At 39.9% G+C, this 26,687-nt stretch overlaps 3 protein-coding genes and 1 non-coding gene across 17 annotated transcripts in view; all 4 read right to left on the bottom strand.

Annotated features, from left to right (window-relative positions):
* unc13a (unc-13 homolog A (C. elegans)) overlaps nt 1–7,706 on the bottom strand; it is a 43,741-nt gene extending 36,035 nt beyond the window's left edge. For all 10 annotated transcript variants that reach the window (XM_029429212.1, XM_029429215.1, XM_029429213.1 and 7 more), the window contains exons 1-4: nt 7,411–7,706; nt 3,043–3,072; nt 2,827–2,926; nt 768–885 (exon numbers count right to left, since the gene is read on the bottom strand). In XM_029429212.1, the coding sequence (XP_029285072.1) occupies nt 768–885; nt 2,827–2,926; nt 3,043–3,072; nt 7,411–7,432 (270 nt within the window). In that variant the 5' untranslated portion in view covers nt 7,433–7,706. The remainder of the gene's footprint in view (nt 1–767; nt 886–2,826; nt 2,927–3,042; nt 3,073–7,410) is intronic.
* A 969-nt stretch (nt 7,707–8,675) lies between these two features.
* hmg20b (high mobility group 20B) lies at nt 8,676–13,468 on the bottom strand. Of its 5 annotated transcripts, none has more exons than XM_029428936.1 (9): nt 13,361–13,468; nt 12,849–12,991; nt 11,839–12,039; nt 11,376–11,496; nt 11,195–11,247; nt 11,048–11,114; nt 10,629–10,844; nt 10,222–10,354; nt 8,676–9,355 (listed from the first exon to the last, which is right to left on the bottom strand). In XM_029428936.1, exons 2-9 carry the CDS (start codon nt 12,927–12,929, stop codon nt 9,343–9,345), a joined length of 885 nt encoding a protein of 294 aa, XP_029284796.1. In that variant the 5' UTR covers nt 12,930–12,991; nt 13,361–13,468; the 3' UTR covers nt 8,676–9,342. The 5 variants fall into 5 exon arrangements, with proteins under 5 accessions (XP_029284796.1, XP_029284797.1, XP_029284798.1 ...); XM_029428937.1 differs by having other exon boundaries at nt 12,849–13,015; nt 13,361–13,439; XM_029428938.1 differs by having other exon boundaries at nt 13,281–13,376.
* A 4,223-nt stretch (nt 13,469–17,691) lies between these two features.
* LOC115006795 (elongation factor 2-like) lies at nt 17,692–25,059 on the bottom strand. Its single transcript, XM_029429301.1, has 13 exons — nt 24,923–25,059; nt 23,796–24,010; nt 23,199–23,380; nt 22,630–22,841; nt 22,303–22,481; nt 22,021–22,126; nt 21,473–21,725; nt 21,120–21,315; nt 20,653–21,019; nt 20,211–20,564; nt 19,878–20,060; nt 19,387–19,519; nt 17,692–18,078 (listed from the first exon to the last, which is right to left on the bottom strand). The coding sequence occupies exons 1-13, from the start codon at nt 24,923–24,925 to the stop codon at nt 17,885–17,887; spliced, it is 2,577 nt and encodes an 858-aa protein (XP_029285161.1). The 5' UTR covers nt 24,926–25,059; the 3' UTR covers nt 17,692–17,884.
* Nucleotides 21,813–21,881, bottom strand: LOC115007653 (small nucleolar RNA SNORD37). The gene has a single exon (XR_003832215.1). It is a non-coding gene; the product is annotated as a small nucleolar RNA SNORD37 (small nucleolar RNA).
* Nucleotides 25,060–26,687: the final 1,628 nt, after the last annotated feature.

The raw sequence follows: 26,687 nt of genomic DNA, 5'->3' as shown, positions 1-26,687 counted from the left end.
GCAGGACGGCATTAATAATGAAAGCAGTATGCATTTGGAAAACACAACAAATACTGAATCATTAAAAGAAAAACAACCTGGAGCACTAGTTTACTTTCTGCTAAACAATGCTGACCACTTTGTACACCGACTTCAATGTGTTCATATGTTTTAACAAGTGGGAACTGGACCAACATGGACACTACACCATGTGTTAATGCTCAGAGTGATGGAGCAATACTTTGATAGCCGTTGCCGAATCGTTGTTTCTAACTTGAGGAGTCATTAACAGGATTATTCCTCTCATGAACTAGTTTTTCCCGATTATTCAGACACCACATGATTGCGGCACACAATGCCCGATGTCCTAATGTTAATGAAAGTGAAACATAATTCTAGATACGCCTGGTGATTCGGATACGCTCCAACTTTTATGGGTTCTTCCTTCGCCCGTGCTTCACCCTTCCACCAAGTTACATGAAAATCGGGCCACTAGTTTTTCTGTAATCCTGCTGACAGACAGAAAAATAACCTCCTTGGTGGAGGTTGGGTCTAATAATAAACCCAAGATATAATATGGGGCTGATAGTAAACAGTAAATATATTTAAATATAATAAAAAAATTCTCACATAATGGCTTTACATTAAAGTAAAATGAAACATTACACGTTTTCATAACCCATTTAGTAATTTCATTCATTCATCTCTCAGACTGGAGGATTGTTGCACATGTACAGTAAGCGTAACTAGTAAAACCTAATGCTGGGATCGGGACAGAGAGTGTGTACCTCATTGGACTGCCGTATGTTGCTCAGGGGGATCCATAAGGTGCCCACCATGGTGTCCCAGATCAGCCCTTTATTCCACATCTCCACCGTCAGGCCCAGATCCAGGCGGTTTATTTCGCTGCTCGGCAGGTAGAGGAAGAAACAGATTAAGAAAGAAAGAGAAACGAGTTAGGAAAAAGCAGAGGGAAGAGATTAAAATAATGCATAATGTTATAAAAAGCTGAGCGGAGACGGGGTTGCATACAGACACCTCACTGCACAGAGGGCTTTCAACTGAAATACAGTCTTTGCTGCACTTAAATGTGGTGATGGAGATGCACTATGATTCAATCTGCTGAGGTAAATGAGTCATTCAGCATAAAGATGGAAAGAGTAGGTGATTGTCAACCAAGCTGCTGGAAGATAGAAGAGAGCGCACAGATAGGAAAAGAGCAGACGATCTATATTTCTGTATGACAAACAACAGTGAACTCTGCCTCATGTTTCCATCAAGCAACACTCATATACAGCAAATATAGCTGAGGTCTGGAAAAGACAGGATTTGTAAAGTGATTAAAAATCTGACTGGCAGATGATCAGATCACTAAGCATCTCTCATTGTCAAGCAGCGCCTCTTCCCAAGCCCACTGGCTGTCTTAAGTGAAGACCTAATAATAACCACAGCTTTGATATGAAAACACATTTTTCTGGCAAATGGCTGAATGGTGTGCTGATTCACAGAAGGGAAAAAAGGTGAAGGAGAAAGTGAGCGACCTAAAAAGAAGTAGAAGAAGAAACATAAAAGCAGTATTTTGGTGTTTCTTTCCTATTCAGTCAACTTTCTGGAGTTATGAGTTGTAATGAAGCTGAGAGAAACTACGTACTGGGTGTGTGAACTGGGCTGGAGCAGGTGTTATGTCACCCCCTCACTCATCAAAGGAAGAGAGACGCAAGAGGAAGAGGGCAAAGATAACTCCTTTTAGGAAGCATAAATGTCAGAGCCGACCCTGCTGTTCTGTGTTGCACAACATCTGTGTGCTGAAGTGAACCCCTGAGGTGACATATCTATTCATGCGAACTGGAAGTATTCATTCCTTATTAAATAACCTATATATTTATATAATAATATGGAATGCATCTGCAAACCTATATTGACTATGTCAAACTTCAATACTTTCATTTATTGCATGAAAGCCAATGTATTGATAGCTTCACTCTTTAAGAGGAAGATGTTCAAGCTAAATCGTTGCTGCGTCAGCAAAGCCAGAGCTAAGGGGGAAAACAAGCAGAGAGCTTAACACTTAACACTCCAAAGATTCAGTATTGCTCTTCTTTAACATCACGCGCACAGTGGACAGTTTAGAAACATGATTAAAAACAATGCAGCCGAACCAGAGAGATCGTCTTTCTTATTCCCTGTTCCAAACTGGTTCCTACAATATGGACACAACTCGATCGGCGTCAGTTCAGTAGGGGATTTAGGGGCGTTGTGCTCGTAGCTAGCCTCGAGCAGAGATGAGGAGCGGGCTAGAGAGATCTGGTACTAAGTCAACTTCTTTCTTTCTTTCAAACTTGCATTTTTTAGCTCCAACTGACACTAACTCGAGTGACATCACGTGAGGCAATGTATCCAAACTCACAGAACTCACAAAAGCTCTTTATACCATCTGTTTCATATATGCAGTAGTACTCCCCAAGACCTGTTAACAGACTTTCATGTGTAAGTCAAAGCTCACAGCTTAACTGACCCCTCCTTTAATTAATCTAAGGCCTTCTTTTTGTGTCACTTAAACTAGAATAGTCTGCCTGTATGTGTGCAGTTGTTTGTCTGTGAGCTTTTCCCGGCCACCTGCGTTACTTCAATGAGACATAATGCAGTAGGAAGCAACGTTGTGCCAACCTGTGAAGAGAGAAGGCTCCTTGCACTGAGAGAGGACGAAGACAAGTAGGTGTGAAGAGCAGGGAAAGTAGTCAGAAATAGAGTCGAGATTGTACAGCAATGCCTATCTACCAATTAAGCAACATTGCACAGGCAGATTTGCAGAAGAAGACGGACTAAAAGAAGGAAAGAAGCACTCACAACATGAAGTCCTGCTCCCAGCATGGCTGACTGCCACGCACAGCGATGGTTGTGCTCTTAACATTCTGCACCTTCAGGGTCACGTATGTGTTAAATTTCTCTGTAGAAAATAAAATACAAATACCATTGGTCAGGCCACTGTGAGTGTTTGTATACAACAATTTCATTCAGTTAAAAGACGTAACAAATGAATGATATCCACAGGTCACAACTCACCTTGGGGTCCATCGAGCTTGCCTTTCTTCACTGCAAATAAAATGAGAAGAAGAAGAAGAAATGAGACAAAGAGTGGAAAAAGTGAGATGACATGACATCGCAACAATGTAACATCAGTGAATTCTCAAAGGCTTCTCTCGGGCTCATGCTTACAGCGTGATGTGACTTTACTCAGGCCTCTGCATGTAGCTCGTGTGCGTGAAAGTTTGGTGGGCTGGTAAATGACAGGAGTATTAAAGGGGGGGGGGGGGTCTGCTCATCTCAGCCTGGGACTCCTCTATCCTCTTTGGTCAGAATGCCACGATCTCAATATGAGAGACTTAATCTGTTCAGCAGGAGACGTCAGGACCTCTGAGTCACAGGGCCAGAAGGACAGTTTGTGCAAGTGATGCCAGGGAGGAGAGTGGCCACATGCCTCGTCCTCTCTGAATGATGTACGTGTATGTATTCCTGCATGGTTGACAACGGGGGGGGTGCTGCTTTTTGTTTAACACAACAGACGATGCTCTGCTCAGATGCCACTGCCAGCTCCTCCACGCAGGGACCTCTGAACCAGACTGACTTTTAAAACCACAGTGACGTCAACAGCCTGCTCATTATTTATTCAATCCGGCACCCTGTCGATGCCCAGCATCCCCATGTTGAGCAGTGAGGTATTAATATTCAGAGCTGTTTTAGTTGTTTTTTTAAATCCCTGCTGATTGTCTCTTTTCACTGATGTTACATTTCAGGGAATAAACATAATGAATCACATCGGACCTCAACAGCAAGACCAGAAAGAACTAAATTAATGAGCACGCCCTTTTTATTCAATCAAGTAAAGACTAAACATTAGGGTCACAAAATGATGCTGACAAACATCCATTCATTGAGTCATTGTCTTAGTCAGTGGCAGCAGAATGAGCACGGTAATTATTGTGGACAAATTGGCTTCTAAAAATAGCGGCTAACCCTCGGGATAATGCTTATCACTTAGATATCGGTCTGATATTCATGAGGCAGGTGGCGGGAAGCGGTATGGTGGAGCATGTGATAGGTAGCCAACTTCAAAGTAAAATCCACATTCTGATATTTAAGTTGCTGACAAGGCATTCACACGTATGTGGTAAGGAAGGTTCTTTTCCAAGGAAGCTCTGAATATAGGTCATTTGACAAAGAGGCGTTCAAATGAGTTATTTATTTGTTTTAATTAGACAGTTAATGACGGACGCACCTCTCCCTCCGACTCATGCACTGTCCTCTCCTCACCACCGACCAGTCATCGGTCCTTTCCCTCCCTCTCACTCAATCACTCACTCCTACAAGCCATGTGGTGAGTATGCACGTGTGCTCCCTTTCTATCTCTTTCTCTTGTGCTCCATTAATCTCTCTGTGCAGCCGGATGCGGGCAGAGCGAGCTGCATCCCCAAGACTAAAAATAACCACTTCAGTGTGACAGGGGCGGGGGGTGCCGGAAAGGGGTGTGTGTGTGTGTGTGTGTGTGTGTGTGTAGGGTAGGGGGGGTTTACAGCTCACAGGCTTAAGACTAAACCACCATTTCTGCAGTTATAGCACAGGGGAATGAGTAAAAAGGAGTAGCTGAAAATAAAAGTGCTACATATTTTTCTGCAATCCATCAACAGAAAATGTTGAGTCCCATCCACGGCAATTACAGATTCTCATTGGCTCTTTCTTTTCTGGGGATAATGGGACAAATACATTCACTCATGCCCCGGTCCAGACGACCAAAAGGACCTTTTTATTATCTGAGGTTTTCCAATCAAAGGCTTTCCAGGAGCTGTTTCAAACACTGAGAGGTCATTACAGCATGTCCCTGTGTCACATACACATACAATGCAGTCTCACACCTGTAGTACACTTAGGGGGAACATACCAATAACGGTGATTAAAGCAGTCACTGATGACTGAATACTCCTCTCGCTCAGACTAATAAACGTACGTAATATTCTGCCACTGCGGGTCTCTCAATCAAAACAATAACAAAAGAGTTTGGTGAAGTGTGGAAGTGGGATGACGGATCATGGAAGTTGCTGTTTTCACCACTATTGCCGTCAGCTTCTCCCGTGCATTGCAGACTTTAAGCGATCTGCCATTTCCGAGAATATATAGAGTATATAAACAGTATGTGTAGCTTAGGAGTCATTAACCACAGAATGTGAATGCTGCAGTATATATGTGTATATTTCCATTTTAACACAATTGATCTTTGCTCCAAACTATTTCCAGACTCCCCAGTAACCCTAGTCATTATTACAGTAACAGCAGCAGTATGATTGAAATGGTAATGAGGCACAGATCTAGCCAAGGACGGTTTGTTGCTAAATTATATTCATTTCTAACGTTGGACTTTCTGAATTCTTTGTAAAAAAAAAACGTCCCTAATGAGCTGCATACATATGTAAATAGTCTTAAATAGATGTTTGGATAATGCCATAATGAGAGAAGGTGACACTAATGAGGATGTCTCTCATGGCTCACTCTGTTATAAAGTTATAATGCATGAATTGGCATGTCGCTACTGAGGGTGGCAGTAAGAGGATGGTTGCCAGATCGGAATACGCTTATTCAGCTTCTGTGGCACAGGTTATCAATCCAAAGAGTACACATAACACCATGAGACATGAAAGTAGAGCACACACACACACACACACACACACACATCACTGCTGCTGTTTATCAGGGCAACTCGTGTTACCGTGCAGCTCAAGGTAAACCGCCATGGTCATCACCCTCTTTATTTATTCCTTCTTCTCACAGTATATCAATATAAACCTGGCTGCAGGCCTGTAACAGTGTGTAGAACCTAATGACAAAATGCCAACGGAGAACTAAAATACCATCGGGGTTGCTATGCCAACAAAGCTTCAGGACATAAAGGGACCACCAACAGGCCTGGATCTTAATCCTGACATCTGTGCAATCAGCTCCAGCACCGGTGCCAACAACATAGCAGCCTCTTCATACACACTTCGCACAAGTCGCTCCAACCTCTCCATGAACCTGAAGAAGCTTTCCCCTCACTCTTCACCGATAAGTCAGCCACGGTGTTTATCAAAAGTCTCAGAGAAGGAAACTGATGATTTAAGAGAGCTGCAGATTTGGTGAAAGCCGGATAATGTTTTTCCTCTGCATCACATTACCGTCTCTTCATAAGCCTGCCATGTGTTGAAGGAATGCTGCGACAACATGAATTCATTATCCTTGGTAAGAGAAAGTGTAAAAAAAACATTTAATCATTTGTATTCCTTATGAAACTTTATCTTTAAGATAATATCTATCCAGTTCTTCTTGCACTGACAGCTAAGGCTAGGTTAATGAGAAGAGATACTTCCTATTTGGAGCTGCCATATATGCTCTGCATGTAAATGCTCAATTATTACAGTGACTGGATGACATGTAAGGGTTTATCACCGATTCCCTAAGCCCTTCATTAAGCCCTTGGATGTAAAACTCTTCTGGGTCCACTTTCTATGTGTTACACTGGAGAAATACATCACAGAAAACATCATAGAGTTACAAAACAAAATTACAAATTGCCCATCAATGACTGAAGGAAGATGTTTGACCAACAGTCTTAATACGGTGCAATATGATAAGTCGCTTCCTGGTTATACAGTTCAAAACCAATGTGGACACCGTGAACAGGTAGCGGTTGTCATTTTAAAACCTCAATCAATAGGAGGAATATAATTAAATATTTCTGCAGCCAATCACGTGGCTTAAAGAATTAGCCTACTGTAAATAAACCCAGTAGGCTAATGAACACGCCTTTTTTTTGGTCCGCGCAATTACGCATGGAAACTGAGATGAAACGTCTGCACTGTAAAAGATCTTCAATCAAAACCTTTTCTATATTTTAGTTTTTTGTATACATGAAACAAAAAACACCCCACGCTTCTGTTGCACCGGAGGAAACTGAGAGTGGGTTACATTTTGTTTTACTATGTTTGACAGCGGCTGCTAGAAAGCGTACACCTACTCCATAAATCGATTCGGTTGTAGCGATGGCAGGTTGTGTAAAATGAGCCCAGGTTGTCATCATAGACAGTAGGAGTGAAATATTAGTCAAATAAAGAACATAGATTCGAAATGTGCAATATCTCCAAAGGTGATGTGAAGTATTAGCCGTAATAATGTGAATTGCAACAAAATAAACAACTAAAACTGTCATTTAGTAGCGTGGCAAATTTGAAAAACATTCCTGTGCCTAATGGATAATCCAAAAACATTGATGAATTGATCGTAATCCTCAAAGGTTAATCCCCAAAAGCAGTAAAGATAAGACTTGGAGTATTTAAACTGCTCACACCAGCAGGTCGAGGAAATGCACAGCAAGTCGTGCCAAGACATTGTTAGTTGTTCTCTTACCTCCAACACACAGCAATGACATTTCTTATATGTGCCTTTAGTGCAGGGTCCAGCTTCTTCACTAGCTTCCGTAATTGAGCTAATCTGTGCAATATATAGGCTGGGAATGAAGCGCTGGGCTGGAGATGGAGAAGAGACGGGGCCTGGCAGGCGTCTTCAGCGGACAAAAATAAAAACTCTTGATTCGAGAATCAACGCCAGCGTCGTCCTTTGCTTATGTCTTCTTTTATGGCGTTGTCTGTCTAATTTTAAGACTTTTCTCGCCCCCCCCCCCCTCTTCTCTCTCAGCTGTCCGCTGCCCAACACACAGCCATCTTGTTCAGCTTCAGCACCGCCGTTGCGTGGACAGCTCCTGGCAGTGACGTCAGAGCGGTGGTGATGTGTGTGAATGGGGGAGGGTGGGGTGGGGGGGGGGGGGGAGAGGAGGATGCTGAAACATCTGATTATTAGCCTCTCCATCTTTTTTATTTCAGAAAAAAGATTTCTCAAAAATCTCTGAGGGAATCCTCAGTAAATATCAACATGGAGGCAGTCGGTGAAGAACATTGTGCTAATTACCAAGCCCTACTTTTAATTTAATGTAATGTTGTTGATGAAGAGCCACTGGGTAATAAATACTTAGCAGTGATTTAGTTAAAACTTTCATGTCAGTGTCTGTTATAGTCCAACGAGTGCTTTATACTTTGCCTCTCCGGCAGAATATCACCTGGAAATGATGTTTTAAAACATTTTGGAAGAGGTAATGATGAAGCACATGAATGATGCAACTGAGGTTATTTAGTTAAGCGACTAGAAGCAGATGAAATGTTGTTGCCAAACTTTACAGAAAACAGGAGAAGCAAAATAGATAATTTGTTATAAACTGTTAATCTTTGTGCCTTGGTTTGACCGAGTATCCCATTGGCAAAATTAGTCATGTTTAACTATGTTGCATAATAACCACAGGACCTGCATACTTCCAGTTTAAAACAACCAACAACCAGGCTGATCTGCTGGTCCAGGATTCAAGACTTTAACCCCCAGTGTGGGCCAACAGCTCCCCCTGCTGGAACACAACATCCACTGCATCTTTACAGACTCTCCTTTGGGGTCAAGTTGACCAAAATCACCAAGACATACAGTATTTTGCCCGGTACCTCTAGTGTAGTGGTATTCAGCCATGCATATTTGGAAAAGGGGGAAAACAAGCAGTTTTGTGATTTGAATTTAACTTGAGATTGAGAAATTTTAATAATCAATTTAAAAATCAAAATTGCAGACTCACCTTTTGTTGGAAACATTTGCAGTATAGTTTAATGAACATTTCAGAAAATACAAATATACTTCACAAATATATAATATTCAGACAACATGTGAAATTGCTTGTCCATTTACCAACCCGCCATTATCTATGTAAACCCAAACATTGACATTTTCACCCTTTCCAGTTTGTTTTTTTATATAGTTTTTCATGCATTCTAAATAACTCTACGTACACATTCCCCACCCAACATATGCCAAATGGCATTTATTGTAAACTAATAATTAGGCTCGTCTTATTGGACAGGCAAAGGGCCTGTAGGTAACTGCTGATATTACACAATAGAGTTAGGGTCAATCCAATTGGACTTAATTAAAGCAGTTCAGAAGATATATTTAATTACATTTAATAACATTTGTAAACTGTAAAAGCCCTCAACACTGCCACACAGATTTACATTTACAAAAAAACGCATGTGCATACACAAATTGATAAAGAAGAGGCATGTAGACATGGACTGTGTGTGTGTGTGTGTGTGTGTGTGTGGTGTTTTGGAGTGTTTGTACCCTTTCCTTTACCATCCTTGAGACATTCACGTGCTCTGTTGAATGGCACTGATTTGACCTAAAACCACCGAGCCAGTAACGTATCCCTCTGATGCAGGAATGAAAGGGGCTCCAGCTGGAGTCTCCTCACAACTTCTCACTGACAATGAATCAAAGCATGCCGTTAGAAACATAGAAAACATTCAGGCATAAATATCAAATATGGGTTTCGAGCCAAGTTATGAACGTGGATAATAATGGATGTCAGGCAGTCAGCAAAGTTTACTGAGCTGGCTGCATAAATATTGTGTTGATACTTCTCACACCACTTAATACCAATTTGACCAATGAAGAAAAAAACAATCTTACAAGGTTGCAACTTATTAGTGTGTACGGTTTACAGCAAAGAATGCATAATGCTTAGGCAATGGTCCTCATTCAGGAAGCGGTCACATGCACAGATTTATTCCTAAATGGCATGCAAGAAAGATTATCATTAATTCTAGAGAGGTGGTCGTGTCCCCTTCAACACCTCTCATTAGCATCTAACCTCATGTTTTAAACCATTCTCTCTTTAGGTCTATCAAAGTGCAGCACTGCACTGATGACACGTCGATGGCAGCTGTACTATTGGGTCCTCTAATGCTACTACTACACTGACACGGCTAACTGATATTTTAGGGCCGTTGATTGTGCTAATGATCACATCTCTTACATCTCATGAAAAGGCTGAAATGAACAAATTACAACAAGTTTGTGCCGTTAAGAGAGTTTAGTGAATCCAACTTGTTTAGGATAAGAATATGAAAATGTTCTTGTGTGAAGCCGAATATTTGAGCAACTACTCCTAAAGATGATGAATCATTCCAACGTAGCTTAGCATAAATAATTATACATGTCTGGTTTGACCTTATGCTTTGATGGGGGGGGGGGGAATTACTTTATAGCCAATCCTATAATAGGCAAGGTGAAGGATAGCGGATTTATTGGAAGAAGAAGCAGGTTAACGTGGGAGATATTGGTTACCTGTCCAGATGAGAGAGGACGTCGCAAAGCTGGGTGAGCAGAGCGCGATGCTTGTGAGGATTTCCCTCCAGCACTCCACTGAGACGACTCAGGTATGAGTCCAAGTTACCATGAGACGCCGTCTCGCCTGTATCTGTTCAGAAAAGTCACAAAAGAATGAAATCCACACATCCTCTCAAGGTGATATGTCATGAAACGTAAGCACTGATATGGATATGTGTCCTGAGGAGGATTAATGAATATTGACTTCACTGGTCATTTAACATTGCTAACATTATCAATGCATTTATACTATGGGACTAACGTGACATGAAAGTGTAATATAATAGCAGGAGATTTATCTAATATCCATCGGTCTTCATTCTTGCATTTCTCCTCGGGCTAAAAATAGCCAAGTGACTGCTGACCTGGCAGGGGGACTGATGACAGACTGTTGACCAAAGTGTGTTTAATGGCCAGCAAGTGTTGGTGCAGAGCCTGCGTACGCTTCTCGTCCAGCCCCAGTTCAGCCTCCAGGCGCTCTTTAGCATTGTACATGTCCTTAATGTGCCGCTGAAGAACCGCATTCTGCTCTTCAAACTCAATGTTGGCCTTACGAAGCCGTCGCAGCTCAGCCTCTCGAGCTGAAACCGCGAAGAGAGAGAGATCAAACGGGATTTGATGGGAATATAAGATGATGTTTTACATGATACTTTGCAGTGTCAGGAGATTTGTCAAGACATCACATTAGCTAACAAATGAATCGCTCAATTTGTCTTAGCTTTAGTTAAATGGCTTTGGGATATATCAGAATGATCATTTCCTGTTTTCAGTTTCTCTCCGTTACCTTTGTTCTGATCGAGGAACTCCTCGGTGAAGATAGGAATATCGAATCTGCTTGTGAGGTCAGAAGCCTAAAAGAATATCATCAGCAAAAGGACAATTTAGTGGTTTGTAATGCGCGTGAAAATGACAAGATATGGATGTCATGTACCTTTGATATAGATGACTCTGAACGAGTACTGATGATGACAGAAGGAGTGTCTTCTGAAAGAGAAAAGTGTATGTGCACATTACAGCTCACAGAGTAATGCAACAACAAATACACAGCATCTTGCCCTTGTGCTCTTGTGTACATCACATATAGTATGACGTAAGTGGAGCTCAGTTGTCACCTTTCTTGATCCTCTTGTCTTGTATCTTGGCGCTGGTGATCTGATAGGCCTCAGTCAGCTGATATTCCTTCAGTTCCAGAGCATACTGCATCTTCTCCCGTTCCGCCTCGTCCAGGTAGCGCTGTCATTACACAGATAATGTTGGGAATCGCTCTAGTTTTTCCCAGCATGCACATTTCACAACCATCAAGCAGAATAATCTTTGAAAACATAAAATCAAACTGAATTTGATGTCTGCAACATCTTTATGATACTAAACGAGAATGATGTTCCTTGTAGCAAAACTCAAATACAGCAATAAAACCTACAATTCTTGACGGTGATTTATGTGTGCAATTATGGATACCAACCCAACTGGCACAGGTAATAACGCATTATTAAATACACAGTGCTCACAGTAATGAGTTGTACTGAATGCACTTTGTTAAACAATACATGCAACATGCAAAACTTGAATTACTACCTGTTTGTCATTCAGGGCTAATCGTGTCCACTCTGCTCCAAGTCTCTTGGTGATTTCTGGGAAAGGTAAATCAGGGTACCTGGCCCGCATATGTTCCCGGCGTTCATTCAGGAAGCGGACATATCCTGTTACTGGGGCCTTGGGACCATTTGGTAGCACCTTCTTTCTTTTCTTTCCCTTTGGCCAGCCTCTCTTCTTTGGCTGCAGAGAGGGGGAACAACTCCTATGAGGGCTGCTCACTCATCTGTGCCACACCTCCTTGCTCAGTAGACAACTACCATAACTACAGGGTTACTCACACTTCATTAATGTCTTATCAATCAATATGCCGATTACTTTCTATACTAATCGACCCACAGATAACAAGATAATCTTAACATTATAGAAGAGGAGCAGCAAATACTGACATTTGAGAAGCTGCAACCAGAATTATTTGGCCATATTTGATTAATGAATGACTCAAACTATAACTCAATTAAATAGCTTCCCATTAATGTTATGTTGATCCACTAACTGTTCCAACTCTACTGTATACACTGTGGTTCAACAGTCCTGTAATAAACCCCACCTCGTTATTCTGTTAGGTGTTTGTTCACAGAGGTGTTATTTGTACTTTATGCTTATTTAGGAGGCTGTGGTGAGTAGTGATGTTAAATTGTATTGCATTAAAGTCAGAGGTATTTCTTATGTTTACGTTCAATCTTCTGTTTTATATACGGACACCGTCTGTCCTTGTTATTTTATTTTTCTACTATTCTGTCAACAGGACATTGTCATAAGAGCATACATGTATAACCATATAAAAAAAAAAGTATACGTGTCATCCCTGTAACATTATAACCTTTATAAAAAGTAGGATACATTGCAGGATGGTTTAACTCCTTAAACAAATTGGCCAATCAAATAGTTGGTTGCAAAACTTGACAGCCTTATTCCTCCAACTACAGAGGTGAAATTCAAGTAATTTAAAAAGCTTGTTGTTAATCCTCAGCAGATGTAGCAATACTCACCTCCTCTTGTGGTTGATCTGCTGAATGTGAAGGTTTGGACTGATGTGATGCATCACTCTGCTCTTGTTTGATCCCTCCCATGATCTCCGTATAATGGACTATGTAATAGTGAAAATGGGTCTTTATCCGTCAGGGTTATAAGTCTGTGCACAATAACGTGGGAGAAGCTGTAAAACAATTGCAAGCAACAATACATTTCAGCATTATCTTTCCTCGCAGGGATGCCGTTTCTTAAGCTAACCTGACTGCTAGCAGTTCGTCAATGCGGCTAACTGTTCAAACACACGTACACACACACACACACACACTCACACACACACATACATACACACACATACATACATACAACGGATAATATCCCGACAAAAAGGTAACCCAAACTGTCCACTTCTTCAAAATATAAAATACTGCAAAATATGTTTTCGTGCTTACAATAATGTTTAGTCATCCCGGACACTGCTAGTTTTATTGAATTATTTCTACTTTTTTTAGATAAACGTCTTCTAACTCACCCGATAATGATTCCCTCGGCCAAACAGGAAGAGAACCCTGCCTGCCATCTGATTGGTCAGTCGGCAGGGAGCGTTGTGATTGGTCGGCTGGATATTCCCTTAACTCGGCCTAAACAAGCAGGAGTCCAGGAAGTATTCAGATCCTTTACTTAGGTAAAGGTACTAATACCAACGATGCTTTATGCTAATACCACGCAGTAAACATACTCTGTTACAATTAATTCATGTGCAAAATCTATAGTATGTACAATATCACAGCCTGTGCACTGTCTAATGTGCAACACTGCAAATATCCCTATTGTGGTATATATAAAGGATTATTTTATTTGAAAAGTTTTGCATTGAAAATTTTACTTTAGTAAAGTATATCCTAAATTAAGTATGTAAGTATATGTAGGAAAATGTATTCAAAGTAGAAATGTCCCCTGTTACTGTTATCATATATTGTTACTCGTGCATTAATGTCAAAGCCTGATTTTACTGTTGTAGTTGATTGAGGTGAAGCTATATATATATATATATGTCATATATATATATATATATATATATATATATGATATATATTTATATGACATATATATATGACATATATATATATATATGTCATATATATATATATATGACATATATATATATATATATATATGTCATATATATATATATATATATATATATGTCATATATATATATATCATATATATATATAAATATCATATATATATATGTCATATATATATATATATATGTCATATATATATATATATATATGACATATATATATATATGTCATATATATATGTCATATATATATATATATATATATATATATCATATATATATATATATAAATAATCGTGAAGTTAATAATCAGTTGGATAATGATAACCAAACCTCTCAGCTCAGACTTGTTTTTTTCTAACAAATAGTCCAAACTACCAATTACAATACTTAAAAGGAAAAGCATTAAATCCCCACATTTGAGAAGCTGGAACCATGATTTATTTATTATTTATTTAAACATAAAATGAACTGAAATGTAATAATTGTTTAAAAAGTTGTCATTAATGTTCTGTCATTCAAATAACTATACTTGTTTCATCTGTATGTGTATATATTGTTAGGCAATTTATAACAAAGCATCATATTTTAAGCTCATGTTTAAAATGTAAACAATCTTATTCTGTATATGTAGAGTAAAAATAACAATTTTCCCATTAAGATGTAATGGAGGGTAGTTATCTTTATAAAATAGCATGTCTAATTAGCATCACTTGTAATTACACTGAGTTATACATTGTATACTACCTGCACTGTTTACAATACAACACTATTCATACTGTTTATATCTTAGCATTTTCATTCATTGTTAATACTGCTCCTACTGTGTTCATACTCCTGTTTATTACACTATCTATTATATATTCAATTCTGTGTATTCTGTAAATTACTCAAACTAAAAACAGAATATATTATGAAATAACATCAATTGATAAAACTACAACTCAACATGGCACAGAACACCTGCTGTTTAATGGAGACTCAGAGTATCTCAGACTGTTGCGGAGGTCGAGTACTAACGCAGGGTATCTTTCTGTTCTTTGGTGCCCAAAAAAACAAAACAAAAAACTTACCGTTACACATTATCTGGTAACCATCACAACTCCAGAAAAGTAAGATAGTTTATTGCTGAACATTGACAACAATGGAGGTTTGATTCGGAGGATTTACTCGACGGTCATCATCGTGTTGGTTCTGTAGGTCTGTTAAGGTGTGGCTGCAACCGAAGATTATCTCCATTTTTATGTTTGCTGAGCATTGTAATTTGATATTCTTGTAATGATAAGACATTTAAAGAGTAAATACAAATTAAGAGTAGATTACACCACAAACCATAGGTGTGAAGAGCATATCATGAAAACAGGGTGCGACACATTCATTGTAAAGCGGAGGTTCCCAACCACCGGGTCGCAGAGAGAATAAAACTGTTTGAATTGGGGAAGATCCAATGAGACGGAAGACAAAAAGAAAGCTGCACTGAAAATACAAAGAGTCCTTATTACGGATTCATCTTGTCAGGTGACTCACACTCCAAAACCCGCTCTCTCATGTGGCGACCGGCTATCCAACGAAGCCCTGAAACCTTCAAAATCGCTTTGCCGCATGGAGACCAAGCACCCTGTATTAAATGTAAATTATGTTTTGCACTTTGTTTTGTTATGCCCCGCCCCGCAGGTGCATAAAAAGATTGTGTTGCATGAAACCGGTCCATGGGGCAAAAAGGTTGGGGACCTCTGTTGTAAAGCATAAAATAAAAATCAGAATTGACAGTGCTCAATCCTCTGTAGGCATAAAACACAATTATTTAAATGTTTGGTCGTGGAAAAAATTTGATTTGCCTTCATACAGCTGTAGTTTTTGCATTGAAGACCAAGCAAACTTCAGTTGTCTTCCAGACCCTAAAACATTAACTGCACCCACCTTTAACACAGATAATTAATGGGCTTAAGGAAAGAACTTTTAATTTAAGAAAGCTGCATTCTTTGAAAAATTAAATCTAACTGAAAAACCTTAAATTGGCCAGGGTGTGGCGCAGTGAAAACTAAATTTAATGTTCAGTTATAAAAAAATTCTTCTTTAAATAATGCAAGGACATAAAGACATGGCTGCATTAATAAATGTGTAACTTACTGAATTGTTACCCAATATTTGGCTAGTTTACTATATAATAAAGTTTATAAACAAAAGTAACTAATTGTAGCAACCATTATTTCTGCATTAATGTCTTAAACTAGACCTAGTTAACATTATGACAAATGTTATTCCTGTTTCATTTGGTCACTTTGTAATGGTGACATATTCCCTTTGTGCATCAGCGTTGAGGTCGTCTGCCATAAATTAAAAAATAATGCATCAAGTGTTCAGCCATTTTTTCAATACACTTTGAAGATCTTGGTCATTTTTAGCCAAAGTGAAGTCCTTGAATGTCTGGCTCCTAAGTTATGAGGAACAAACCAAGCTAATGTTAGCCGCAGCCAGACAGCGTCCGAGAAACACGGAAAACTCCGTGTTTTGACCCTCGAGCCTCACCAAGAACAGATCTTAATTTTTCAATAACTTTGTTTTTGTTAATGCACATACATTTTTAGTAAGGTTCAGTTTGTCATTTGGAATTTTAACTTCAACTCTTATATTAAGTCTATAATAAAGCATGTATTCAAAATACAAACACGCATCCTTAAGGACAAAAATGTCCCCATTGACCCATCTTTGATCCAACACATTATAAAACCATGCATAACAGATCAGGCTTTTAATCTAGAGCTCTGGCTTCAAATTATTTGTTTTTACTATTTTCCACCATTGAGCCATTTGCTGTATAAGGTACATGCAATAAAAATACATGCCATTTTCCACTACGTAGGATTAATTTTTGCTTTAAGTCATAAATAAAAGTAGGTAAGCTATTAAGGTTAAACTTGAGTAAGTAAAGTAATTAGGTTAAAAGGTTTGAAGGGTCAAAGGAGTAATAAAAACAAGCCATAATGGACATGTTACACGGACTATAAATTACCAGATAGGTCTTTAATATTGCACAAAAAAAATGAACGCAACAAAATCAATGTTGCTTTTCATTGACATATTCCAGACTGGGGAAAAAATGTTCCCCATAGCATTAAATATACAGAAAGAATTTTTTTTAATTGTCATCTTCATAGAAAAATGGGATTTAGGGGGGGGGTTAAGATCCTGAAAGCAAATCATTTGTTAGGATCAGGACTGAAGTTCATTAAAGGATTTAACTCTGAAAGTAGCATATATACATTTATGGCAGTTGTGAGGCAGACATTTGTCTAACAGAAACTTTTTAAAGTGAGGCACAAGAGTTAATAACAGACTCCATTTGGTCCATTCAGTTGCAGTTTACATCCATAGCTTTCCAAAATGTCATCACGTTATCATTTCATCCAATTAAGACTTTGTGTGAAAGTCATAATAGCATATGAATTGTTTGGTTACGTTTTGTGAGGTCACAGTGACTTCAAACACCAAATTCAAATCAGTTCCTCCTCGAGTACAAGGTATACCCGAGCGATCTGGTTCAGGAGACTGGGACAGACGCCTGGTGCGTTTGATTTAGAGTCGAGACTCCTGCGGGAAATGTTCCTCCTGAACTATGAAGGAATCCTTACAGAGAGAAGCTGACAGCAATGGGGCATGCTACTTCACAACACCAAACTAAACTGTCTTATAGTTTTGATTGAGACACCCTTAGTGGCAGAAAAGTGCATATTGGAAACCGTGTTCGCTTCCTTATAATAAATTAAAAAAGCCTTTGTCATTGTTTTTTAATTTTATTTAATGTTTACAATTTTTTTTCTGGTTGTTTATTCATTATTTTCAATCCGTTTGGCAAACATTAGTGCTCACTGTGTTCTGTATAGTATAGTCCAATCCCCCAAAGTAGACTTAAATTTGTTGTTTGGAAGGGAGGAATGAGGCAAGCGCCAACTCAGGTCAAGGCGTTTACATTTTGTCCAGGTAGTTGTCCAATGCCGGGATACCTTCCTTGAGACCCTTACGTTTACGTGTTTCCGTGACAACAATACCAGGCCTGGATAAAGGATCCATTGGGTCTCCTGGAAGGATCTGCCAATGGTCGAACACACACTGTGGGAAGGCCTGGCCACCAGTGTGGGAACGAAGGTCAGCTGTGAAACCTGGGAATGTAAACAGAACAAATCACAAATTCTTTATTTGTCCCACGACAGTGAAATTTACATTATTACAACAAAGCGAGTAAAGTGACAAGTAACAATCAAATAGAATAAAAATACTGTAACAGCAACATAAGTAATATAAGTCAAGTCATTGGCGAAAAATAAAGTGTAGGAGTGATGATTGCACATGGTGTAATTGCAAAAGTTATAAAAAAGTGAATATTGCACATGGAATTGGTAATGGCACTGTCAGAATAGACTTTTGTTGGTGTGGTGGTCTACCAGGGGAAAAGTATGCTTCAATATTTTCCCTATATTAAGTCTTTATTACATGATGGCTGAAAGGATTGCAAGGTGTGAGCGCAGCAGTCACATGTGAGAGTGAACATTTGATTTCCCACCGCATAATAAACGTGTCAACACAGGAGTTACTGATTGGAAACGATATTAGTCAATGACGCCCAATATCTGCAGAGTGCTTCCTTTGATCTTTAATGGCTGTGTGTCTTTTCTCTCCGATTTATTTTAGCATTGGGTTTAAATCTTAAATTGCCACCAATTATTTTGTCAGACTTGATGGTCTACTCTCCTTACTCTCATGCCAAGTGAAATCTGACTGCTGCTACTCTGTACGGAGCCGACACTCAGTTTATAATTGTAGCATCAGACGCCCAGACTACATATTGTTAACATGCTGATTTTACTACACAAATTCATTTATTATTTAAAGAACGTCAGTGGGTTTTATTTCTCTTTAAAACAAAAACACCAATGATATATGGTAGCTAAATCTAAAACCATGTGGACATTACATATTAATGCAAAGCATAATTGGCCCTTTAATATAATAAAACACACCAGGCCACAATTAGCCCATTACTTTATAAAACTCTAGTGCAGTGACCTAATTTCACCTTTCTACAAGTTCTACTCTATAAAGTTTAAAAACATTAGCAGACTGCTATACGTCTCTCACATCTATTCTACTCCATGAAAGTACTTTGTTTTCTCAACCACCAGCCTCCTTTTTTTTTACTTTAAATTTAGGTAGCTAGGTACCTGTTGCACTAAGAAAAAACGCATCTTTGGTTAGAGTAACATTATGAATTTAATGTTTGAGACTGTTCCATGTAAGAATGACCGTCTTAACTTCTACAATCCAACTGAAAATTGACACCGCAAGCAACAAGAAAGCAGGTCATATGATTTCGGCTAAGAGCTTATAAAGTCAATAATCCGGTGACAAAAATCAAGATTTGTCACGAACTTGTGGTCACTAAGGTCAGACCTTGTTAAAAGACAACTTACCAAACGACTCCATGACAGGCAAGTAGGCCTTGGTGACACGCATGGGTGTTCCCAAGACAGAGACTTCCTCAAACACATGACCACGCCTCTTGGTTAACACGCCGTAGATTCCACCCACTGCACTCTCAGGACACTGCAAAGACAGGAGGAGTCATTCAGAAAACACTCACATTTGTGAAATGACAGGCAAGTACTACAGATAACAATTCTGATTAATACTCGATGTGTGACGAGTAAAAACCTTTGTAACTTAACATTACATGTCATTTATTAGACTCTTATACAGAGCAACGTGCAATGAACTAACTACAAGGACAGTCCCCGTGGAGCAACTCCAGGTTTAGCGCCTTGATCATGGGAACAATGGTGGCAGCCCCTGGTATTGAACTCCCAACCTTTCAGTAATTGGAAACCTAACCACTAGACCACCATTGGTGCCCTACCAAAGCTAGATATATTGGGTAACTTGAAACATCTCCAGTGACACATACCTGAATCTCCACCAGGTAGACTGGCTCCATCATTCTGGGCTCAGCGGTGAGCTCACATGCATACAAACATCTGCGAGCTGTGGGAATAATCTGACCACCACCACGATGAATAGCATCTGTATGCAGGGTGACATCATGGACGTTGAAGCGAATGCCACGCATGTTCTCTTCACAGAGGACACCCTAAAGACAACATTGAGACACCAATTATAGATAAAGCATATCGAGAATAACACAATTGCTGTAACGGAACCTGATACAAGATTCTATCTGAACTTAACTTTTACCCGAGTGTAATGTACAATAAATGATTGCCTACTTTGACCCTCTTACCTCCTTGACTGCCCACTGGAAGCCAGCCACAACGCTATCCTTGATCTCATTAAGGTACTGCACTCCCTTGGTAACATCCACCAAAAGGTTGGGGCCAGTTCCATCAGGTCCGAAGCACCAGATCTTTCTGGCCTCACCGACATCCCAATCGTGCTTATCGGCGAGGAAGCGGGCACGAGCCTTGAGCTCCTGGCGTGGGCCAACGTCACCTTTCTCAATGTTCTCTGCCAGGCCTTCATCGAAGGGAGCAGCCTTCATGAACAGACGGTTGTGCTTGTTGGGCGACTTTGACAGACACACAACAGTTGATTCCACACTGACCGTCTCTCTGTAGGACACCACGGGATCGGATTTCTAAAAACAAAAACGGTAAGTTTTAATGCAGAAATGTTCCCCTATAGGCATAATATCATCTTTCACTATTATCTACATTTTTAATTACCTTGAGTGGAACACATGCATGATCCTCTTCCAGATCCTTCAGACAGATCTCCAGATGCAGCTCCCCAGCTCCAGCAACGATGTGTTCTCCAGACTCCTCAATGATGCACTGCACCATAGGATCAGACTTGGACAGACGCTTCAAACCCTCCACCAGCTTGGGCAGGTCAGCAGGGTTTTTGACCTCCACAGCAACTCTCACCACAGGGCTGACACTGAACTTCATCACTTTCATGTTGTGCGCATGCTCAAAGGTGGTGATTGTTCCAGTCTTGACGAGGAACTGGTCCACTCCCACCAGACCCACGATGTTACCGCATGGCACATCTTCAATGGGCTCAACATAACGACCCATCATCAAAATGGTCCTACCGAAGAGCAATGTGTGCAAGGGTTAGAATTCAGAAGTGATAAATATTGTCATTTATAAATACATCAAGTAACTGATCAAAAGATCCTGAAACTAACCTCTGAATCGGCTTCAAGTAGAGATCTTCCTTCTTGCCAGGGACAAAGTTTGGTCCCATAATGCGCACTTTCAAGCCAGTTGAGACACACCCAGAGAACACGCGACCAAAGGCATAGAAGCGACCTTTGTCATTGGTGGGGACCATCTTTGAGATGTACACCATCAAGGGAGCCTTGGAGTCACAGTTCTTGATACCTGGTTAAAAAAATGAATTGGTTCGACAATCAAAGTCCAAGAACTACTACAAACGAAACAGCATGTGGCTTACGATTAAATTATGCATGTATACTTATAATACTCGTATAAATGTTATTCCTGTACATGAGCCAAGTAAAAATAATCAACTTCATACCCATGGCAGCCTCATCATCTCCAGGTCCTTCATAGAGCAGTTCACAGCGGTACCTCTGGGCAGTGACGGGGGAAGGCAGGTGGATGGTGATCATTTGCAAAAGGGCTTCTCCGGCAGGCAGCCAGCGGCGCATCACAGCCTTCAGAAGAGGCTTGCCCTCCTTATCCTTATCCTCAGTATCCAACTTGATATCCAGCTTCTCGATCAGTTTGGCAGTTTCTTCTTTGTTGAAGGTCATGATGGCATTGAACACCTAAAATGGAAGTTAGTTAAAAATTAGTAGAGTGCAATTTAACATGACTACACCAAGAATGTTCAAGCAAACCAATGTTTGTGTCCTGCTCAGAGTGAAGTTTATCATCACTGGTTACTCAGGTCAAAGTGAAGAATATTTCAAATCATCACTTGCAGGCACACAGTAACATCTATTTTGCTCAAAGTTTACACAGAATTCTTAAATTACAAAATGTAGTTATGTGAACATCACTGCTTGTTCATTAACAGTACTGTACAACAGCTATATTTAAATAAAAGCAGATTCACGTTACCTTGAAGATGGGGTCAAGGATGAGAGCAACAAAGGTTCGGGGGTACTTGGTGCCATCAGCTCCAATACAAGTCTTGAGGAACTTTCCAGAGGATGCATCAAAGTATCTAGAGTAATACAAATATTTACCATATCAAATTGTGTTGTCAGTTAGTGAAAACTAGACTCTGCATTTAAACCATTCTGCTACAGTGCCTCTGAGTGGTGGAGTTGTGTGCTGTCCCCCTCTGCTACCTAGCTCTGTCCCCAAACACATACACTTCTTATGGTAATCAAGACTCACCTATCACCCCACAGCTTCTTCATCATGTCTTCCACCTTCTTGCAGTGCTCATCCGGTGTCATCTGGGTGTTGCCCTTGGCAGCAAACTTGGCTGCATACATCTCAGCAAACTGCTTCAGGGTGAAAGCCCAGCCATGGAGTCCAGAGCCAAAGCCAACGGTTCCATTGACTGGTGCGATCTTCGAGTTGAAATCCCCACATCAGGACATTAGTAACATTTTCAGAGATTGAAATTGAAATGTACTGCCCTAGAGTCAAGCTAAACCAAACCAGACACAATGAGGAAATTGTCATGCAAATAAGTTAACTGTTCAGACAGACACTCACCTGGAGGTTGCCCATAGGTCCGCCTTCATCTTCTCCATAAGTGGAGATGATGACATTGACGGACTCAACAATACGCTGGAAAGTCTGGTAAAGGTCTTCAGGTTCCAGCTGCAACTCCAACAAGGCACGGTCCATCTTGTTCATCATCAGGACCGGCTTGATACGCTCAGCAATGGCCTGACGCAGCACTGTCTCAGTCTGCACACACACACCTGGCAGGGATACAAAATGAGGCAATTTAATCTCAGGAAAACGCAAGTCGTGCATAATTTTACAGAAGCAATGGTAGATCTAATATGAAGGACACCACCAATGATTTACTCCGTAGATCAGCACTTCTAGTTTTCCTGTAGTATACATACAGCTCTACTTTTACATCATTTAATCTGATCAGTCATGTTTTCATTTTATATGTGCAAACATTACAATTACCGCACTGTAAAAGTAATTTGCACTGCTAGACCCCTTAGGGGTTTTGCTTGTGGGCTTAAAAAAATATGGACGTGAAAAAGGGCATCCAGTTGGCACCTGCACATAAACTACTGAGGACTGATTAGCCCTGTCCTTACCAGACACGCAGTCCACAACAACCAGGGCTCCATCAGTGACACGGAGAGCAGCAGTCACTTCAGATGAGAAGTCAACGTGTCCTGGTGAGTCAATCAGGTTGATCAAGAAGCCACAACCATCCTTGCTCTGCTTAATGAAGGCCAAGTCGCTTTCGGCCAGCTCATAGTATAGGGAGATGGCGCTGTAAGAAAGGGCAACCGGTTAGCTGAGTCAGCTGCAAAATGTCACAATTTACACTTCTATTACCTGATTTAATATAAGAAAAAAAATATGTAAAACGTAATATGTTGAGTCTATATACATGTTACTGCGCAGAAATGAACAGCAGAGTAAAGATTTTAATTTTTGGAAGTGAACACAATGGCTTGTAAAAAGATAAACTATGACAACCATGTGTGACGAAGTAAAAGCCATACAACTTAACAGACGTCTTGTAGTCGACTGGAAACTCAGGCACATCTTTCCATACAAACCACCATATTTATTAAGTGAAACGTATCAAATAGTTGCAGATTGCAACAATCAGGCTGCCAAGGAAGGATAAGCCTACTTTTAAATCAAAGAGCAGGAATGCAGAAGTTGAAAAGACAACTTACGTCGACTTAATGGTGATGCAACGTTCCTGTTCATCTTTGCGGGTGTCAGTGAAACGGGTCTCTCCAGCACGAGAGGAGGCAATGATGCCAGCCTTTGACACAAGTGAGTCTGTCAGAGTTGACTTGCCATGGTCAACGTGCGCAATCACAGACATGTTACGGATGTTGGACTTTTTGTCCATGATGGCACGGATCTGGTCGATGGTAAAGTTCACCTGAGAGACAAAATCACATTAGAGCGTTTACCAAAAGAGAAATAACCCCCAAAAAAGTGCATACATGACAAACGAGCATTTACAGCATATCTAAGATTGCTGCTGACGCACCGTTAATTCTGCATCTCCACCCAGGGCGTTATCCACCCTCATCACAGCTATGACATAACAGTTATCCCATTTAACAGACTTATTTTTACAACCCCTCGTCTGTTTTCATCAATATATCCGGTGGAAAACTGACCGACTGTATAAAACAGCCTAATAGTTAGTAAAAATAGACTCAACAAAGCAGCAGGCATTTTGTCGACACGAATAGGCCACGTGTACAGACTGATACGGTGCTAAATGCTATTAGCTTGATAGCTAGACTAGCCGGCACGAATGGATAGTGCGACATGCCGGCAAAACCGCGTTACCACGTCAAAACAGGGCGGTAATACCACCACATACAGCATATTCTAAACACAATTACATGTCAATTTTTAGATACTTTAATTTATATTGGTATTTGCTACATTTTACGGTGAACATCAGCTAACATCGGAGGAAAGAGCCACCGCTGTAAAAGTTAGCCAAGGCAACACTGCAACGTCACCTAATTTTAGCCATTTTGATCGAGACAAAAGAGCCGGTTGCCACATTATCACTCAAAACTACTTAAACGTAAGCAAACAATCTGGTAAAACAAATCAGAAATAGTTTTTTTCCGAGTCTTAACGGCTCCTTATGGTCGAGCGGTACCGACTGGCAGAGTGGCTGCCATTTTGATCAAAGCACAATCTACAGAGTTGACAAGCAAATACGCATATCATCCGTAAAGAAGCCCATATGAATGTTAATATTAACGTTGGACGGCACCTTGTGTGAACAATAATTCATTAATCACTCAGAGAAATTTGATCAACTCACCATTTTGACGGATGTTTTTGGATCCGCTTAGTGGCGAAACGAGACAGTAAATTTTACGCTGCCCACCTCACCAGATCATAGGCAGGAAAGAGACCGCTGACGTCAGAAAACAGGGCTTTATACTACATGCGTCAGGCCTGTGCGTCTTTACGTAATGATATGACGATCAAGATGTGGCCACGCCCACAGGAAGTGCGACAGGCTTTGAAGCTAATTTTCGTAGTGGCCAAACCGTGGAGTTACAACTTACGTGTCAGTCATGTGATGCCATGGGACCCAAAAATACTTTCTCCATTGACGTCTTTAAATCAGCATATACTTTGACGTGTTCTAATGACTTGCCTTTCTGGGATGGAACCATATGGCAGCCATTTTACCTAGGTCCAGTTTTAAAACTTGCTGTGATGAGTCAGGCTTGCAATACAACAAATCAAACATGTCAGGGATTGCATGCTTGCTCTAGTCCCTGTAAGAAAAGGGCAGCAAAAATACAATTATTATCTAAATACATAAAATCTTGCATTATTATTAGCGTAAAAATAATTACAAATGTATACTAATGCAGCATTATTAAAAAGAAAACTCTTACTCAAATCTGTATTGTCGTACAAAGAAGTCAGGCAGTGGAACAAAAACAGTGTAAAAGGAGGTTGAACAGATTATTTAAATATATATATTATTTAAATATATATATATGATGATGATTAGTGTTAGTTTTTTCACATCTTATTGCCTCTATTTTTTTTTTTAAATCTCCAGCAGATGGTGCCCAAGCATCACTTCCAGAAACTCCAGCTTTCAGCACATCAGTCCCATGACACACCGGTGATACTCAACCGTGTTACCGTGATTATCATTTCACTCTATACTGAATTACGCAGTAATTATGTTGCATTCACAGAGACGCTTTATAGCACACATGGTTAATGTTACATTTGTTCATCGGCTCTATCAGTGTGACAGAAAATGATGCCTTTGATTTTGTTGGAATTATTGCACCCTTAGTCTCCATTCAAGTTTGATTGTATTTAACTTAGGTTGACTGCCCTTACTAAAATACACATTTGTTCGCCTACATTTTCTTCTTCTGTTGATTCAATTCAACCCTGTGTACATTTGCTTCATAGCTAAAGCTTTCGACAACTGTGTGACTTTGAAGCACATATGCAGAGTCACAAGGTGAGGGACAAACAACAACATAAACTGTGTGAGCGCTAACAGTTTGGTGGGGAGGGAAATCATTGAGAGCTGCTGTTTTTTGTACTCTTCAAAGGAAATGTTTGTTTAAAAAATCTCTGTCGCTCTTAACAGAGGGGACGTGAATGATGAAGAGTATTGCTCTTCGTCAAAACTCATCCAGGATTCTTCGTTACACAGCCTTCGAGTGAATGGGTTTCTGCAGTTTCCCATGTGATAATACTACATTAAATATGCCGTTTAATTTTCCTTTATTAACCTCCATGATACACTCGGTAAGATATTTTATATTACCAAATATAAAATTAAATAAATTGCAATCCATTTAATTAGATAGATTTTTATATTAATGTCATTCAACATTTAATGGGATTTTTCATTACCATAGAAAATACTGTATCTCTATAATATTCATGTATATTATAATATATAAAACACAAGGATGCCTGCATGAAGAAGATCCTTGACTTAAATGTCATTATTAATACATTTAATTTATTTTAAACTTAGAGTGCAGAGGTCTTTAACGTTTTTCAGGTTACTCTGAAGACCCCTTGGCTCACGGACC

This window comes from Cottoperca gobio, chromosome 4, assembly GCF_900634415.1.
Source record: "Cottoperca gobio chromosome 4, fCotGob3.1, whole genome shotgun sequence".
Classification (NCBI taxonomy): domain Eukaryota; kingdom Metazoa; phylum Chordata; class Actinopteri; order Perciformes; family Bovichtidae; genus Cottoperca; species Cottoperca gobio.
Note: the sequence above shows the minus strand (reverse complement) of the source record. Positions and strands in the feature narration are given on the sequence as shown.